At 45.1% G+C, this 19,533-nt stretch overlaps 1 protein-coding gene across 1 annotated transcript in view; it reads right to left on the bottom strand.

Annotated features, from left to right (window-relative positions):
* Positions 1-19,533, bottom strand: part of iqub (IQ motif and ubiquitin domain containing) — a 35,688-nt gene that overhangs the window by 8,357 nt on the left and 7,798 nt on the right. The window contains 5 exon segments of the mRNA XM_034228925.1: positions 1,046-1,256; positions 4,429-4,584; positions 16,769-16,944; positions 17,493-17,657; positions 18,003-18,137. Of these exon segments, the coding sequence (XP_034084816.1) occupies positions 1,046-1,256; positions 4,429-4,584; positions 16,769-16,944; positions 17,493-17,657; positions 18,003-18,137 (843 nt within the window).

Raw genomic sequence — 19,533 nt, 5'->3', positions numbered from 1 at the left:
GTGTGAAGTGTGAGGTGTGTGTACCTTGACAGTGTGTTTGAGTGTCAGCAGGTCCTGCAGTGTGTGTGTGTGAGGTGTGTGTGTGAGGTGTGTGTGTGAGGGGTGAGGTGTGTGTGTGTGTGTGTGTGTGTGTGTGTGTGTGAGGTGTGTGTAGTGTGTATGTGTGTGTGTGTGTGTGTGTGTGTGTGTGTGTGTGGTGTGTAGTGTACCGTAATACTTCCCTTTTTCACCTTCTAGTAATCACGTATGTATTATATACACTTGCTGCACAAATAAAGCTTTATTATTAATATTATTACTTATTCTGCCTTTTACTTGCTGTCTAACTCATTACTATCTACTTTATATTTATATCTGAAGTTTATTGTATGTAGGAGAAGTTGTGCACTTAATGTGTGATGGAGTCATAGCAAGAGGATTATCTATGTTTAGGTGAGCAAATTGCATATTCTTTTAACTCAAATCAACTGAATAACTATGAATTATAACTATACCGTTTTTGTAACATTTTGTTTTGCTTAAGGACTGCTCCAGCTTTATGTTTTGTTATATTTTATAGCAAGCAGAATATATTGAGCACAGCAGGAAGTCTAGAGGGGAAGTCGGGAAAGGTTTTTGACCGCACACATTGGATTTGCTTGTTTATTTTATTTAATAATAATATTACATGTGAATTATATAAAGCGCTTTTCCTGCTGCTCAAAGCGCTTTACAAGCAAGAAGAGAAATAACAACAAGAGTAAAAAATGCTAAGCTACGTGGAATAAGGGCGTCAGCCAATCAAATCATAGGCCAGTACAAGCTATAGCCAATCAAACTGCGTGCTTGTGTGTCCGGGACGGGAGATTCATGTGATTGGTTGTTGGTCGCGCTTCAGACACGCCCACCGGCAAGCTTCAACGCACGCCGCCGTGTGTGGACGCTGCTGCGTTAGGTATTTGGATTTCTTAAAGTTTGCGCGAGTCAACATTCGAAGTGGCCTTTGAACATGCTACCACGCCACTACAGATGGTAAAGCGTGTTGAATGATTCAATCTGCTCCTACTCTCCAGAGCGTGGTAGAGCAGGTTGAAGTCCTCCCTCCTCTGCGGGTTGACCCAACGCCTCCTCCGGTCCTTCAGCTGCTCCTCCTTCTCCTCCCTCCTCTTCCTCTCCTGCAGCTCCAGCCAGACCAGCCTCCGGTCCCGGTCCCTCCTCAGACGCTGCACCTCCTGCAGGGCCAGCCAGCGCCGGGCAAACGTCTGGAGGACCACCACCTGGGGGGGGTAACATGATAACATGATAACAAAGGTATCCCAACTGTAGCTGTGAACATGACAGGATGTGTGATTACCCAACCCAGTCTCACAAAAAAACGTGTAATAACTACGTTGATCCACAACGTAGGACGTAGTATTTCTACAAAAACGCCTCTGAAATTGTAAGATCCCTACGTTTTTTTCACCATTCATTCCAATGGCTGGCGTCTATGTCACGTGATCTTCAAATTTCTCCCTGCAGAAAAAAAAAACATGGCCGAACTTCGTTTTATTCTCGGTGTAAAATGCCTATTTTACAGTTAGTTTGGCCATTAAAATGCGTTTTGATGTCATTTGATGCGAGAAATATGAGTTGTTATTTCAGATTGTGTGTGCAGTTGATGCACATGATCTTTAGTTTGCTAGTTATTACGAAGATTACTTCAGGAAATTGTGTCGATACAACGTTTTCATTGTTACCAAGGTGGTTGCTAGGGATGCTGCTATCGATATTATTTCTGTTATGTTGTGTAACAGTTTAATGGTGTTATCTTTATTGCTACCCCCTTCCGTCAATGTATAGTGTTGGTCCACAGCGCAAACGTATTAGCATATATTTATATTTTGTATTAACAAAATCCGCATCTAAAATTGTGGCATAGATACGTTATTTTCCCCTGTGCAATTCTCCATTTACTCAACAATAACACATAATTATCCTTGTGTTTATTTATTTGTTTGATTAATAAACACAAGTTGGAGTCCGTCAGGACCGAGGGTCGGAGCAGCTCATTTGCTTTACAGAATATTACACCCGGAAGTAAGTATTCTCTCCGCTTCGCTTGACAAACCCCGTGATAGTCCTCAAGCTCTGTGATTGGAGAGTGTGTCGAGCGTCGAACAGCACTTGAAATGGGATGGAACCACGGCAGACTGTCCAAAACTGGATTTGAACGGGTCCATCCCGTCCCCCCCTCCCCCACCCCGTCCCCAGAACTACACATGCTGGCTATTGTGTTTCGCAACATGTTCTATGGCACGTCTCTACTGGAAGTTGTAGTTTTAAAAGACGTTTTCGTATTTCCCATAATAAGAAGTGGCCAGTATTAAACTGTGTACATCCCTGGAGGTTTAGGGGATAGGAAACACTCAAATGTAAAACATATAATTAATAAATGGGTGAAAATTGCTTGTGCCCGTAATGGGTAGCATTAATATATACCCACATGCCAGCTAAGGTCAGAAGAGCTTTATTTAACAGCTGGTCTTATGTTTGTGACCCCTGTTGTTAATTGATAACATTACATCACATTACATTAATTGATAAGCCTGAAACATGCACTTGTCAAGGTTCAGAGGCACATTTTGCAAATATGGCAGTATAGCCATCGATCATCTTAAGATAAGATATACTTTATTGATCCCAGGTTGGAACATTTGCGTTACATCAGCATGTGTAACAGTTGTAAATATGCAGTGGTGTTTATTTGTAAATCATTTAGTATAATCACACAAATTCTGTGTTTTATATTTAATAATTCTGTGTTCTTTATTTATTGATTGTTCAATACCTGACAAGGCCGGAGATGAAAAACTTGGGTCGCAGGTTCCTCAACAGTGCATTACAAGACATCTATCAATATGTGAATACCTCCACCATTAAATTGTCGTATTCTGCACATTTCTTATACTATCTACATACATCTTATATAAGAGTATAATACATATGTATAATATCAGTTAAAATAAGTGCTTCAACATAGTTAACATTGCTGGAGGTATACACAAAGTTTTTCATTCATTGCATAACTTCACCGTTTGTGTATATGATATGTCAATAAACCTTAGAAAATCTTGAAAGGGATGTGCAAAATAGTCATTATATACAGTCTTTAATTAACTATTAGTAGATAATAACGAGTAATGAATATACTTTATAGGGATCCTATTAATATCTAATAATAAAAATAATGAAATTCAATAACATGCTTTAACCACTAGGTGTCCCTTTATATCAGCTGTGCACCTTTATGGTGTAAATACAGCCTATCTACCAATTGGATCAAATATAAAAGTCAGCCGAATTAGTGTTGATACTGCAAGGAGACGTATTGTGGGAAAAGAAATGTAAGATGTTGTTCAATGGCTGATATATTTATGATCCACGTCACGTTTTCAGTTCCTCATGTTTGTCTAGAAGTCTTCTCATCAGGGCTCTATAAATACAGAACTACGGCAGATATGTAATATTTAATGCAGCCGAACCGTGTATTACAATGCCGTTATGTGATGACTTCCAAAGAGAAAAGCAAGCACACTCGGAATAAAGTGTTTTCGGTCTGTTTCCGGTATTTGTTAATGACGATGTGCTGTGAGATGTGAGACTGGAATTGCACAGGGGAAAATAACGTATCTATGCCACAATTTCAGATGCGGATTTTGTTAAACTAATACGTTTGCGCTGTGGACCAACACTATACGTTGACGGGGAAGGGGGTAGCAATAAAGATAACACCATTAAACTGTTACACAACATAACAGAAATAATATCGATAGCAGCGTCCCTAGCAACCACCTTGGTAACAATGAAAACGTTGTATCGACACAATTTCCTGAAGTAATCTTCGTAATAACTAGCAAACTAAAGATCATGTGCATCAACTGCACACATAGTCTGAAATAACAACTCATATTTCTCGCATCAAATGACATCAAAACGCATTTTAATGGCCAAACTAACTTTAAAATAGGCATTTTACACCGAGAATAAAACGTTCGGCCATGGTTTTTTTTTCTGCAGGGAGAAATGTGAAGATCACGTGACATAGACGCCAGCCATTGGAATGAATGGTGGAAAAAAACGTAGGGATTTTACAATTTCAGAGGCGTTTTTGTAGAAATACTACGTCCTACGTTGTGGACCAACGTAGTTATTACACGTTTTTTTATGAGACTGGGTTGGATTACCTAGAAGAGCATCAGGACTGTTTGTTCATTGAACATTTAACTTTATAATTAGCGTGTTAATTATTGACTTATTGCTGTTTTGTGAGGTCACATGACCCTTGACCTTTCCTCCAGTGTCACAATCAGGACAAATGTTGGACTAGTATGCCAGTTATCATTTCTACATTAACCGGAATAAAAAAAGACCAGAAATATTTAATAAAAACACATCTTAGTCACTCACAGCTCTCAGCCTCTCTTCGTGGTACTGGTCAGCTGTGATGTAGTTGCCAGGGGCGACCAGCTTGTCGTCCATGCAGGAGACGTAGCAGCCGATCCCCGTCATCTGGGTGGAGGCGTCGAGCGGACACTGCTGCCCCTCAGACTGCAGCTCCACTGTCTGAGGGGGAACAGACAAGGAGATGGATGAATTCAATCATTGATTTCTTAAAAATAATTGTTGCCAACTATTGCAGAGAACAGGTAGATTTGGAAGTGGTAAAGAAGGGGCGACATGCAGCAAAGGCCCGCAGGTCGGCAGTATGGAGTCAGACTTAGTGCATGAGCTAACATTCAAAATGCCAACACTCCCACAGCCTTCAAACAGCCCTCAAAACTGTTCTCTCTCACCTCTCCTCTACTCTAAGAACAAGACATACTTTATTAGTCCCTCACGGGGCATTTCTTTCTCCACTCTGCTGTTTACACACATTACACACACAGGCAGGATAAACACATTATAATCTGGTACCATGAGGATACAAACACAAGCAGAGGTGGCCGAGCAGGGAGCAGTTTCGAGGTCAGTAGCCTTGCTCAAGGGCACCTCAGGAACTGGCTCCAGCTACAGTTGCAGCTCACACTCTGTATTTCTTTGGTTCAATGGTTCGTGAACTATGAATTATTAATATTATGAAGCCATTTCAAAAAAAGGAATATATTTATTTATTCACATTTATTTTACAAACACAACACGGGTCAAAAAGTCATCCATTCAAATGTATGCGGAAGAGTCTTGCAAAAAAATAAAGGATAAAGAAAATAATATATATAGAACGAATATGGAAATGAACATGAGAAGTTTAAAGAGCAGTGCCAGGCTTTAGCCATATCCGCTTTTCATACTTTGTTTAAGTACAGTGTGTCACGATCTGTCTGTGTTGTTGTTTTGTCTTGTCTTTTTCTATCTTTGGGTTTCCTGTTTTATTTTGTAAATTGTTCACCCCCGTTTCCTGCCTGTTGCTTTCTGTCTGTTTTCCCTCCCTGATTACCCAATTGTGTTCACCTGGTGCCTCTGTGTTTTCTCCTCCCTCCTCACCTGTCTCGTGTTTGTTTGATTAGTCCTGGGTGTATTTAAGTTCTGGTTTTTCCGTCTGTCTTTGTCGGTTCGTCTTGTGTTTTGAGTAATTCTGCGGTGAGTGTTCTGTTCTGTGTCTAGATACTGTAGCCTTGAAATAAAGGAATTATTTCTGTCACTTAAGTCTGCATTTGGGTCCTGTTTCCCACACAAACCGTGACAGAACGAACCGATCAGAAATGGACCCAGCAGATGATCCATTTGAGGTGGAGCTACAGCATTTTTCCTTTGGTTTAGCTTGCTGCTGTGATTGGTGGAGTGGAGCGTCCAGTGTTCGGCAGAGGGAGGCCGCTCTGGTAGAGGCGCACCGGTTGGCTATGGAGAAACCAGACTTGGTGAAGTTCTTGCCTGGCTGGATTTTGAACTTCCTCTGGGTGTGTGATTTCCAGCCTGCTGACTACAAACGTCTCGGTGTGGTCTGTCTGGAGTCAGCCAGTGCTTCTGCCCCAGTTCCTGCTCCTGTCCAGGAGTCGTATTCCGGAACTCGTCAGGCTTATGGAGGTCCACGGAGTATTCAGGAGGCTGCTAAGAGGAGTCGTCGCAAGGCCAGGCTAGCAGCCCGAGCCCCAGCAGCCATGGTTCCGGCTCCAGTACAGGCCCCAACCGCCATGGTTCCGGCTCCAGTGCCGGACCCAGCAGCCATGGTTCCGTGCTCCAGTACCATCCCACATAGCCACGGTACCGTGCTCCAGTACCACCCCACACAGCCATGGATCCGTGTTCCGGTTCCTTGCCCAGCAGCCATGGTTCTGGCTCCAGTGCCGGCCCCAATAGCCATGTTTCCGGCTCCAAAACCGGCCCACACAGCAATGATTCCGGCTCCAGAACCGGACCTTACAGCCATGTTTCTTGCTTCAGAACCGGACCTTACAGCCATGTTTCCGGCTCCAGAACAGGACCTTACAGCCATGTTTCCGGCTCCAGAACCGGACCTTACAGCCATGTTTCCGGCTCCAGAACCGGACCTTACAGCCATGTTTCCGGCTCCAGAACCGGACCTTACAGCCATGATTCTGGCTTCAATTCCGACCCCCGCAGCCATGGTTCCGGCCCCAGCAGCCATGGTTCCGGCTTCAGTACCGGCCCCGGAAGCCATGGGCTCGACTCCAGTTTCGGCTACAGGGCTGGCTCTCCAGCCGACGCCAGCTCCCCGAGTCTTGTCGGCGTACCGGCCGACTCCAGCACCTCGTCTTCTGCTGGCTCCCCAGCCGACGCCAGCTCCCCGAATCTTGTCGGCGTACCGGCCGACTCCAGCACCTCGTCTCCTGCTGGCTCCCCAGCCGACGCCAGCTCCCCGAGTCTTGTCGACGTACCGGCCGACTCCAGCACCTCGTCTCCTGCTGGCTTCCCAGACGACGCCAGCTCCTTGTCCTGTCTCGTTGGAGGTCCCGCCGACTACTCTCCTGCCGGGGGTCCTGCCAACCCTTTGTCCTGTGCCGTTGGAGGCCCCGCCAACTACTCTCCTGCCGGGGGTCCTGCCAATCCTATGTCCTGTGCCGTTGGAGGCCCCGCCGACTACTCTCCTGCCGGGGGTCCTGCCAACCCTTTGTCCTGTCCCCTTGGAGGTGCCGCCGTCTACTCTCCTGCCGGGGGTCCTGCCAGCTCCTTGTCCTGTCTCGTTGGAGGTCCCGCCGACTACTCTCCTGCCGGGGGTCCTGCCAACCCTTTGTCCTGTGCCGTTGGAGGCCCCGCCGACTACTCTCCTGCCGGGGGTCCTGCCAACCCTTTGCCCTGTCCCCTTGGAGGTCCTGCTGTCTACTCTCCTGCCGGGGGTCCTGCCAGCTCCTTGTCCTGTCTCGTTGGAGGTCCCACAGACTACTCTCCTGCCGGGGGTCCTGCCAACCCTTTGTCCTGTGCTGTTGGAGGCCCCGCCGACTACTCTCCTGCCGGGGGTCCTGCCAACCCTTTGTCCTGTCTTGTTGGAGGTCCCACCGTCTACTCTCCTGCCGGGGGGTCCTGCCAGCTCCTTGTCCTGTCTTGTTGGAGGTCCCACCGACTACTCTCCTGCCGGGGGTCCTGCCAACCCTTTGTCCTGTGCTGTTGGAGGGCCCGCCGACTACTATCCTGCCGGGGGTCCTGCCAGCTCCTTGTCCTGTCTCGTTGGAGGTCCCGCCGTCTACTCTCCTGCCAATCCTATGTACTGTGCCGTTGGAGGCCCCGCCGACTGCTCTCCTGCCGGGGATCCTGCAAATCCCGTGTCCCGGTCCTCTTCCGTGGGGGATCCTGCCGAGGCCTGTCCCACCAGCTCCGAAACCGGGTCCTGCCCGGCCTCCGGCACTGTCCCGTCAGTGCCTTCCTGCCCGGCCTCCGGAGCTGTCTGGTCTTCGCCCTCGAGCCCGGCCCTCTGAGAGCCGCAGTCTTCGCCCTCGAGCCCGGCCCTCTGAGAGCCGCAGTCTTCACCCTCGAGCCCGGCCCCCTGAGAGCCGCGGTCTTCGCCCTCGAGCCCGGCCCCCTGACTCTTCCTGCCGCGGTCCTCGCCCTCGGGCCCGGCCCCCTGACTCTTCCGGCCGCGGTCCTCACCCTCATGCTCGGCCCCCTGACTTTTCCGGCCGCAGTCCTCGCCCTCATGCTCGGCCCCCTGAGTTCGCCCGCGGTGGCCTTCGCCCCTCCATAACCCCCATTTTGGACTCTTCTTGCCCCCGGGCCGTCTGCCCGAGACCCCTTCCTGGTCCTCTGCCTTGCCCCCGGGCCGTCCGCCCGAGACCCCTTCCTGGTCCTCTGCCGTGCCCCTGGGCTGTCAGCCCAAGCCCGTCCTCCAGACCCCCTCCACCCACCCTGGTGGCTTAGTGATGCGTCCCTCCTCCGGACCCCCTCCACCCACCCTGCTTAAGGTTTTGGACTTTTGTAGTTTTGTTTTGGGATGTCTGGGATCCGTCCCTTGAGGGGGGGGTACTGTCACGATCTGTCTGTGTTGTTGTTTTGTCTTGTCTTTTTCTATCTTTGGGTTTCCTGTTTTATTTTGTAAATTGTTCACCCCCGTTTCCTGCCTGTTGCTTTCTGTCTGTTTTCCCTCCCTGATTACCTGATTGTGTTCACCTGGTGCCTCTGTGTTTTCTCCTACCTCCTCACCTGTCTCGTGTTTGTTTGATTAGTTCTGGGTGTATTTAAGTTCTGTTTTTTCCGTCTGTCTTTGTCGGTTCGTCTTGTGTTTTGAGTAAATCTGCGGTGAGTGTTCTGTTCTGTGTCTAGATACTGTAGCCTTGAAATAAAGGAATTATTTCTGTCACTTAAGTCTGCATTTGGGTCCCACACAAACCGTGACACAGTGAGCCTTTCTAACATATACAGTAAAGAGACAAACCCACCAGCATTACAGGATATACTATACGACCTGATGTAGGCACATGTATAGGCTATGTTCTCTATGAGAGCCCCTGATTAGTCGTGGAAAAACATGCCATTTCTGAACGTTACAGTAAATATTCTGTTTTTAAAAAAAACGTTTCCTTGTCTGTTAAAGTTTTTTTATGTTTCTTTTTAATGACTGACTCAAAGATATGAGGATAAGGATAGAGGGAGTCGTGTGTTGTACAGATTGAAAAGGTCTTTGAGCCAAATTCTTGTTTTTGGGCTGTATAAATAAAATGGACTTGAAACAGGAAGGAAAATAAATCCAGAATCACAAATAAATATCTTTAAAAAAAAGAAAACCCTGTTACGACCTTCGATAGTTTATGGTGTGTTGTAAAAGAGTGGGAGTAAAGAAAGGGTGCAGGATAATGAGGCCAACAGACCGACACCCTGTGAAGTGTAAACATCTTTACTGAGACACACACCTCATTACTGCAGCACCTTGTCTTCATGTATGTGCATCTGTAACGATCCCACCACCAAATATGTTTATTTTTACTGTCGGCCGGGTCACTCATTACTGGATCAGCTGCTGCATGAAACCGACACTGACGCTGTCCGAAGAGAGGGAGGAAAAAGAGAGGCTCCATGTATTTTATTATTATATTATATAGATTCGTTATTCATTCGTTTTAAAGCTCAATAAATAACAAAGAAGACCTTTGACCGGCACTTTTATAATTTTCTCCGGAAGATTTAAACTTTAATTCACGTTGACTGGCGAAAAACTCTGCCCGGTTCCCTCGGCCCCCACCGCGGAGAATAAACAGAAGGGCAACCATGACAACCATGCTTCTTCGCTGCTTTTGTGGAGGAAGTTACAGCGCCACGTACAGGCTCCTGCATGTACTGCAGCTTCTCCAGCGGTTGGAGCTAAACGGAGCTGTCTCGTGTGGACAGACACTATCCGGATGACTATTGCGTGTGGACGGAAGCTTTTTTGCGATTGCGTTAATCCTATGCGTTTAGCCGTTTTCGTCCTCGTGTGGCCGGGGCCTAAAATCTTTCCTGCCTGGGAACATTTCACACTTCAATCAGGTTTTATGGGATTTCACGCCATAACTCAGCAGTGGTGGGCCGTCAGGGCCAGCAAGGCCTTCTCTGCTGGCCTAAACATCATCAGAATATAAATTTAATTTTGATATATTTTTTCCACAAATATGTATTAAATTATTCCCCATAGTCTATTCTTTTCATTTCATAGCTTTCCTCTTGGTTGCGCTGCTTCCAGCCTCAGAACAAGATTTGGAGGGCTGGCCTTTATGTTAGAGCTTTTATCCAATCATATTTCAGCCATAATGTGTTGCCAGGGTCCAAGAAATCTGCCCTTAGGCCTTCAGAATCAACAGTGCGGGCGCCTGTAGCTTAAAGTGAACGGAAACAAAACTGTTAACCAATCAGATTTTGAGTTGACGACAACGGGCCAGCTAGCAGGCGTACGATGACGTCAGCACGTGCACGTCTTTTGATTGGATACGCACTATTGAGAGGCAGAGCTATGTAGAGCTAGCAAACTGAACTTGAATTTGAACAAGCTAATTTGTGTAGATTTCTACAAGCTGTTTTTTTTCAACCCACAATGGCTGAAGGAGAAGAGATCGATTTGGTCGCAGATATAATTACAACGCCATTTTCAAGACGAACTTTTCAAGAAAAGCTAGACATTGTGAGAAGAGAACGGCCAACCCCGACGCTAGCGAGCCTATCACAGCGGGGAAAAGGGTTTGTCCGCCACTTTCAAATCACTAACTACGAGCGGTACCCCTGGCTCACAGCCTCCGAGAGGCACTGCAAATTGTACTGCTGGGAATGCCTGCTATTTGCAAATGATCGATTTGGTGTTTGGAGCCACACTGGATTTGCAAACTTGAGTTGTCTAACCAAGGCAGCAACGAGACACCAAAGCACGGCTGGGCACTTACAAGCAATGGTGCTTTTGAAAACCTTTGGGGACACCCGAGTGGATCTACAGCTCAACGAACAAGTGCGACGGGAAACGGAGCTCCACAACGAAAGGGTGAACAAAAATAGGGAAATATTGAAAAGACTGATTGATTGTGTCCTGTTTTTGGGTAAACAGGAACTTTCATTTAGGGGACATGATGAAAGCGCCGAGTCCAGAAACAGAGGAAACTACGTGGAGCTTCTTTCTTTGCTTGCTGAGAACAACACAGACTTGCATTACCACCTGTCCACAAACAATAATTCAGGTAGGACTGTGTCGGACATCACTGAAGGCCTAGGTGTGAAATGCACGGCCCGCCACTGTAACTCAGTGACCTCACGCATTCAAAATAAAACCTTCCATTGGCTTCATTTATGCTGGGACACTAGAGACATGTCCACACCACTTTTTGAAATTGACAATTTAATCCCTACAGAATAATTAGTTAAAAATGTTCTGAAAAATAGCGCACACAACTTAAAAAAACAAAGTAGAACACAGTTTTGAGGTCTTTACACTGGCTTTCTGGCTTTTGTGGAAGGACAATTTTGCAAGGGGGTGGGGGGGGGGACAGCAGGTCATAATATAGTGTTCAGAGAACAAATACACTTTCAGAAGGTTTTATGCACCATATATCTGGAAAAGACTCTCAAAAACGGCAGGTTCTTTTGAATCCAGGTTTGACGTTAACTTCTACTAAATCAAATAACTATTCTTCAAGGGGACCTATCATGCAAAATGCACTTTCTGATGTCTTTTATACATCAACATGTGTCCCCGGTGTGTCGGGGAACTCACGCAGCGTCAGGAAATAAAACCCTCTCTTTTCCTCCGTACCCAAATCTCTAAAAATGGGGAACAACGGAGCTGATCCAGATTTGCATCCGATATGACGTAATATCTGAAATGTGGACCCACGGGCCAATCAGAAACGTTGCTATCAGAAACAATGCCCGACTGTTTTGGACGTAATATGGTCGGTGTTTACATTAGCATCGCTAACACTCAGAGCTAACCTGTACTGGAGAGCATGTGTGTGAAGAAGCAGGAAGTAAAAAGGAACTCACCTTGTGGTATAACCGGCAAGAGAGAAAGCCTTTGAGCTCCATACTGTTTCAGATCCTTGATAATCCATGATATGGCGTTTCATCACGGCAGCATTTAGTTTAGACAGTAGCTGCCGGGTCCCGCATGAGCTCAGACCCCTCCTTTTTAAAGCTTTATACCCAAATCAGCACTTTAGAAACAGGAAGTGAAATAGAGGGATATGAGGCATGGCTAGAATGATCTGTTTGGTGTTTTGAGCAAAACACTTCATAGACATGCTTTTTATATAAGAGACCTATGCTAGTGCCTAAACATAGCATGATACTGTAGGTGCACTTTAAACTGCACTGTAACTTTTAGTTTGTATTTTACACCTGTCTCTTTCTATTTCAGTGTTTCGATGTGCATGGTCTTTAATGATCGTTTTTCTCAAAAGTGTTTAAATGTTATTCTATAATGTGTTTGTTTTGCTTTATCTGAAGCACTTTGAATTGTCTTGTTGTTAAAATGAGCCATATAAATAAACGTGTCTTGAATCAAGATTTGTTTTATTAATGTTATTTGGATGAATGAATGCAGAGCCCAGTGTTTGTCAGAGAGGAGTCTCTGTGAGCGTCTGTCCTCTGTTGGAGCTCAATTAAACTCCTCTCTCTCTAATGACACTGTTTCATTTGCACATGAAGCCATGTTCTGTCTCATGCCTGAATGAGTACCATGTTTGCAGTAATGAGTGACCTTTAAATGCACACACACACACACACACACACACACACACACACACACACACACACACACACACACACACACACACACACACACACACACACACACACACACACACACACACACACACACACACACACACACACACACACACACACACACACACACACACACACACACACACACACACACACACACACACACACACACACACACACACACACACACACACACACACCTGAGTGGTGTCATCCGTTTCTAATTATATTGTTTTATTATCACACAAATGTATAACCTCCTGAAAACCAGTGGAATAATTACATTTACTAAGTATTTTACTTAAGTGCAAATTTGAGGCATTTTCACTTTACTCGAGTATTTTCTTTTTATGCCAATTCACTCTTTTACTGCACGAGGGAAAAGTTGAATTTTTACTGCAGTAGATTTATTTTATAGTTCTATTCTAGTTTTTTTGATGTGTTTTTTTAAAACGTATTCTCCATTTTCTTTTGTTACTTTCATGTTTAATACTTTAATTACTATGTTGCTATTAACAATAACATAATAACTTTTCATTTAGAAAAATGTGTATTTTTATAGTACTTTTACTTAAAGAAGCCCTTTTCTGGGTTTTCTTTTCCTGCAGTGCGTCATATAGGCTTTTGTGCATGTAAATGGTCTGCAAAGGCTAAAATCCCAAAGTTCCAAAGTTAGGCTAAGGGGCGGGACATCTCTAATGCGCATTTCCACTGCAGGGCCTCACACGGCTTAGTACGGTATGTTAGGCCTTGGTAGGCCAGGCTCACTTTATGCTGCGTTTCAATTACAGTTTAGGAACTGGGGCAGTAACTATAGTAACGCAGTGTAGGCGGAGCCGTGACGTCATCTTCAATGCGAAACACAAAACCAACGTCATCCGTTAGCTGTTAGCACTCAGAGCTCACAGCTCCTCATATCTGTTCAGAAACTAGACAAAAGTTAAACAAGTACAAACCACAGACTGCCTGTGTCATGGAGAATACAGTCGCTGCTTTATTTATGTCTAGCCGTTGTTGTGAGTGTGGACGGTCGGAGCACAGTGGCGGAGCTGGGGGGTGGCTGGGAGTGGCCACGGCCACCCCCGAATGAATCCTGGCCACCCTATTGGCCACCCCAAACACCCTCACCACGGGGGCCCAAACCATTTTAGAACATTAAGAAAAAAATGTTTAAGTAACCTTTCATCATTCATAAATAATTAACATTAATAGGACGTTATATTGATAATGTACTCACTAAACTTACAATTCATTTAACTTATTTCCTTCCAAAAGTTAATTATCCAAAGCCTCTGTACACCCCCCTCTATTTACATGTAATGGTTTGGTCCTGCCTCCAAACGCTGTGCGGCACCGCCGGCACTTTCTAGTAGAGACACTACATACTGATATACACCTGAACATCAACAGGAGAGGACTCTTTAAAGTAGAGACACTACATACTGATATACACCTGAACATCAGCAGGAGAGGACTCTTTAAAGTAGAGACACTACATACTGATATACACCTGAACATCAGCAGGAGAGGACTCTTTAAAGCAGAGACACTACATACTGATATACACCTGAACATCAGCAGGAGAGGACTCTTTAAAGCAGAGACTCTACACACTGATATACACCTGAACATCAGCAGGAGAGGACTCTTTAAAGTAGAGACACTACATACTGATATACATTCCAATCCTAAAAAACTATTTTCCATCTTCTCCACCCTCTTGGACCCTCCAAAAGCTCCTCCCCCCTCCTCACTTCTGTCAAGCGACTTTGTTACCCACTTTGAAAAAAAGGTTAATGATATTCGCTCTTCTTTTTCTGACTCACCTTTACTCACCGCTGGGTCACCAGACCTTCCTTCCACCAACACACTAACCTCCTTTTCCCCTCTCTCTCCAAGTGAGGTTCTTACCCTCATTACCTCTGCCCGCCCTACCACCTGTCCTCTGGACCCTATCCCTTCAAACCTCCTTCAGACTATCGCTCCTGATATTCTACCGTTTCTCACCCATTTCATCAACACTTCTCTAACTTCTGGTCACTTTCCAAACAGTCTCAAGGAGGCAAGAGTAAACCCTCTCCTAAAGAAACCCACTCTCAACCCGTCTGATGTTATAAACTACAGGCCTGTCTCTCTCCTCCCGTTCCTGTCTAAATCACTTGAACGCGCTGTCTTTAAACAACTCTCCTGTTATCTCAATCAGAACAACCTTCTGGATCCGCACCAGTCTGGTTTCAAGGCAGGTCACTCCACAGAAACTGCTCTCATTGCTGTCACGGAGGAACTGCACACTGCCAAAACTGCATCCCTCTCCTCTGTCATCATCCTGTTGGACCTGTCTGCTGCATTCGACACGGTGAATCATCAGATCCTCCTTCGCACTCTCCAAAAACTTGGAGTTTCTGGCTCTGCACTTTCCCTCCTCACCTCATACCTGAAAGACCGTACCTACAGGGTGACTTGGAGAGAGTCTGAGTCCGACCCTTGTCAATTAACTACGGGGGTCCCTCAGGGCTCTGTTCTTGGTCCCCTCCTCTTCTCCTTGTACACAAACTCGCTCGGATCAGTCATTAGCCCGCATGGTTTTTCTTACCACTGCTACGCTGACGACACCCAATTAATTCTGTCCTTTCCCCGCTCAGAGACCCAGGTCGTCGCACGCATCTCTGCTTGTCTAGCTGACATCTCTCAGTGGATGTCTGCTCACCACCTCAAGCTCAACCTTGACAAGACTGAGCTGCTCTTCCTCCCGGGAAAAGATTGTCCAACTCTTGACCTGACAATCAACATCGGCACCTCAGTTGTTTCCCCCGACTCAGACTGCAAGGAATCTGGGTGTGACCCTAGATAACAACCTGTCCTTCACTGCAAACATCGCTGCTACAACCCGCTGCTGCAGATACACGCTTTACAACATCAGGAAGATACGTCCCCAGCTGACTCAGAAAGCGACTCAGGTTCTGGTCCAGGCTCTCGTCATCTCACGCCTAGACTACTGCAACTCCCTCCTGGCTGGTCTACCTGCATGTGCCATCCGACCTCTGCAGCTCATCCAGAATGCAGCGGCTCGTCTGGTCTTCAACCTTCCTAAATTCTCCCACACCACTCCGCTCCTCCGCTCCCTTCACTGGCTTCCGGTAACTGCTAGAATCCACTTCAAGACACTGGTACTTGCTTACCGTGCTGCGAATGGATCTGGCCCTTCCTACATCCAGGACATGGTTAAACCGTACACCCCAGCGCGTGCACTACGCTCTGCATCAGCCAAACGACTCGTTGCGCCCTCGCTGCGAGGGGGGACCCAAGTTCCCATCGGCGAAAACACGTGGGTTTGCTATCCTGGCTCCAAGATGGTGGAATGAGCTCCCCATTGACATCAGGACGGCAGATAGCTTGCACATCTTCCGGCGCAAACTGAAAACTCATCTCTTTCGACTCCACTTCGAGCGTTAGAACGATTAACGAAGCACTTTTATACTAATAAAGGACTGGATTACCTAAAGCCAGTTGAGTAGCACTTGAAATGTTTGGCTCTATGAAACCTGATATACTTATATGATTCTGTTTTCTTCAAGGTTGTGTCTTCCTGGTCGAATGTACTTATTGTAAGTCGCTTTGGACAAAAGCGTCAGCTAAATGCAATGTAATGTAATATACACCTGAACATCAGCAGGAGGGGACTCTTTAAAGTAGAGACACTACATACTGATATACACCTGAACATCAGCAGGAGAGGACTCTTTAAAGTAGAGACACTACATACTGATATACACCTGAACATCAGCAGGAGAGGACTCTTTAAAGTAGAGACACTACATACTGATATACACCTGAACATCAGCAGGAGAGGACTCTTTAAAGTAGAGACACTACATACTGATATACACCTGAAAAAAGCACAACAAGGCCCCTTTAAGTAAAGAATCTGAAAACGTCTTCCACCTCTGCTGAAAACAAAAGCATGTCACTGGTATTTCCATGTAATATTTATATAATTATTTAAATATACTTAAGGCTGTGTGTTATTTAAAGTTGTGTGTTGCACCTGTGTGTTGCACCTGTGTGTTGCACCTGTGTGTTGCACCTGTGTGCTGCACCTGTGTGCTGCACCTGTGTGCTGTACCTGTGTGTTGCGGCTGAAGAGCACCACCCCTCTGTCGGCTCTCCTCTTGGGGAGGGTCTGCACGGCGGCATGGTGGTACTGCGCCCCCGTCAGCCGGTGTTTGAACCCGCCCAGGAAGGCCTTCTGCTGGGGAGGACGCTCGATCTCCACCACCACCTCCCGGAACATGTTCTCCTCTGGAAGTCACAGAGGTTTGAAGAGAGATAGAGCACACTAAAGCCTTCATATTAAACGCGGCGGACGCAGCGGCCCCTCGCTCTCCCGATTCTTCAGTGTTTGAGTGTTTTTAATGTTTCGTCGATATGTTCGTCACGTCTGTTGAGTTCCCTTCAACTACCCCGGACCAACAGCAGTCAGGAGTAGACAGTACGATATTCAAGTGACTGTTATGTTGTATATTTTAACTGTTGTGCTTTTATTTTTTTCTTAATGTGTGCATATGTATAAATGTGTCTGTTGATCGTGTATATATATATATATATATATATATATATATATATATATATATATATATATAGAGGTTTATACATATTTGCATACATATTTTTTGATATCTTTGTTTTTGTCTTCGGGATTGTGGGAAACGGTATTTTGATCTCTCTGTCTGCACACACAAACTGAAAGATTGACTTTGAACCTTATTTCTAAAATAATAACTACGCTGTTCTCAAACCCCTCAGACAAACACTCAGTGTGTAGAAATGACAGAGAGGGAGGTGTTCACCTGTTTGCACTCTGACGGTGATGACGTCCGGCATGTCCTGCTCGGGGGGGCGGAGGGGGCGCAGAGGGTGTGAGTCGGGGTCGATGGAGCTCATCTCCATCCGGGTGGAGCCGTTGGGCCGGACGCCGAGCTCCATCAGGCTCTGTTGCTCGTCCACCGCTCTGCCTGGAAACAACAGGCAGAACACACACATTGGCTACTACATGCCGAAACTGCAAAATGTCAAACAAAAGAAGTAAGCGAGAAAAGACCATTAGCTTTTATTTATTTTTCAGAATAAATTGTTATACACCAGATTAAAATCCTTGTACTGTCGACTTGCTTCACAATAAACCGGTTTCATTTTTGTGCCTAATCATTTCTATCAGACATTTTCTTTTAACGAATCCACATCAGAATCTGGTTAGTTTCTGTTTACCAAACGTCTGTCTCTCTGAAAGGAACCGGTCCTTTCCCCCAAATGAAAAACTAAACATGGCTGAGCGTTTATCTGAAGAGCAGCAGACGTACCGTCCAGAAAGATGTGCAGCACGTCAGCAGGAACTCGGAGCTCGTTGGCGAGGTGGAGCTTCAGCTGGGCGATGCTGAGGCCGATGGCGAACGCCACCGTCATCACATGACCCTCCGGCACCAGCACCACCTTCACTGCGCACACACACACACACACACACGAAAATACTAGAGATTGTATCCACGTACATTCACATATTCTTATATATGAAGTAATAGGATTGTATTTGGAGTATCAAAAATAAGCAAATTAAAGAGAGAAAGCAAACATGCACATGTCATTAATGATATATGATGAAGCCATATCTAGGAGCTTATATTATTTAATAGTTATCCATTTATTTTATTGTTCTTTTTTGTTTATAGTAAATCTTCCTTTTAATTCTTATTTAAGTTTATCAAATAAGTCGTACTGCCTCTGTTTTAGTAAAGGCAGCCTTTGGGCACCGGGGGAGGGGAGACCTGCTCATTATAAATATGGGAAACAGGTGGTAGTGAGCGGCGCCCGGTAGGCTTATGGTTTTTAACCATCGGGTAAGAAGGAAGAGAAAGGCTTGATGTGTGTATAATAAATCGCACTGAAACGACTTTTGCTCGGATCTTGATTCTTTCCCATGCGTAAGATTAGCCGACGGGTGCCTCAGCGGCACTTTGCTCTGATTTATATTTATTTCTTATATTTTTATGATTTTGGCCGCTATAGTATATATATATATATATATATATATATATATATATATATATATATATGACAGCCATAGCTTAAGTTATAGGATAGTATTTTGAGGTTGGTGTTAAAAAAAAGTATAAAAAGAGAAAGCAAAACATGTTAAAATAAATAATGAAATGAAAATGGACAAAGATAAAACATTTAAGTAGAAACAAAACAGTAGAAACTTAAAAATAACATTTAAATTATACATAACTCACTATCATGACTTATATCGTTTATCATACATTGATACGAACAGATCATTCCTTATAAAGCGTTTTGTCCTTTTGATGGGTTTCACTGAGCTGCTCATTCCACACCAAAGCTACTTCTTTGTGTCTGCTTCAGGCACTTGATACTGATCCTCATGGTGTGTGATGATGATCCCTGAGGCAGGTTACCTGGAGACAGCACACCTCCTTCACTGCAGACACTTCACACACACATCCTGCTGCTCCTGGCTTTTGTCTTTGCAAAAGCCAGGAGACATGAATATGATCTGCACTCCTTTATCAGGGTGCCTCTGCATTGTATCACTCTGAACATCTCTGCAGCTGAATCAAAAAGGATATTGAATGAACTGTCCAATGGATTTTAGGAAGCATGTCACATGTCAACAGAATCAGGCAAAATCAGATCAACTAAAGTAGAATCAACAGAATTGAGTTATTGAGATGAGGAAGTGAATCCCATCAGGCAGAATCAAAAGCTGTGTGTTAATATACAAGTAAACATTTCGTGCTTTCTTCCTGCTTTAACTGAGTTTTTACATAATAGCTTTGTTTGTTTTGCTATCAAAGTAGTTTATTTACGTTTTAT

Source organism: Gymnodraco acuticeps, unplaced genomic scaffold (assembly GCF_902827175.1).
Source record: "Gymnodraco acuticeps unplaced genomic scaffold, fGymAcu1.1, whole genome shotgun sequence".
In the NCBI taxonomy this organism is placed as follows: Eukaryota; Metazoa; Chordata; class Actinopteri; order Perciformes; family Bathydraconidae; genus Gymnodraco; species Gymnodraco acuticeps.
This window is presented reverse-complemented; position numbering and strand designations above follow the sequence as displayed.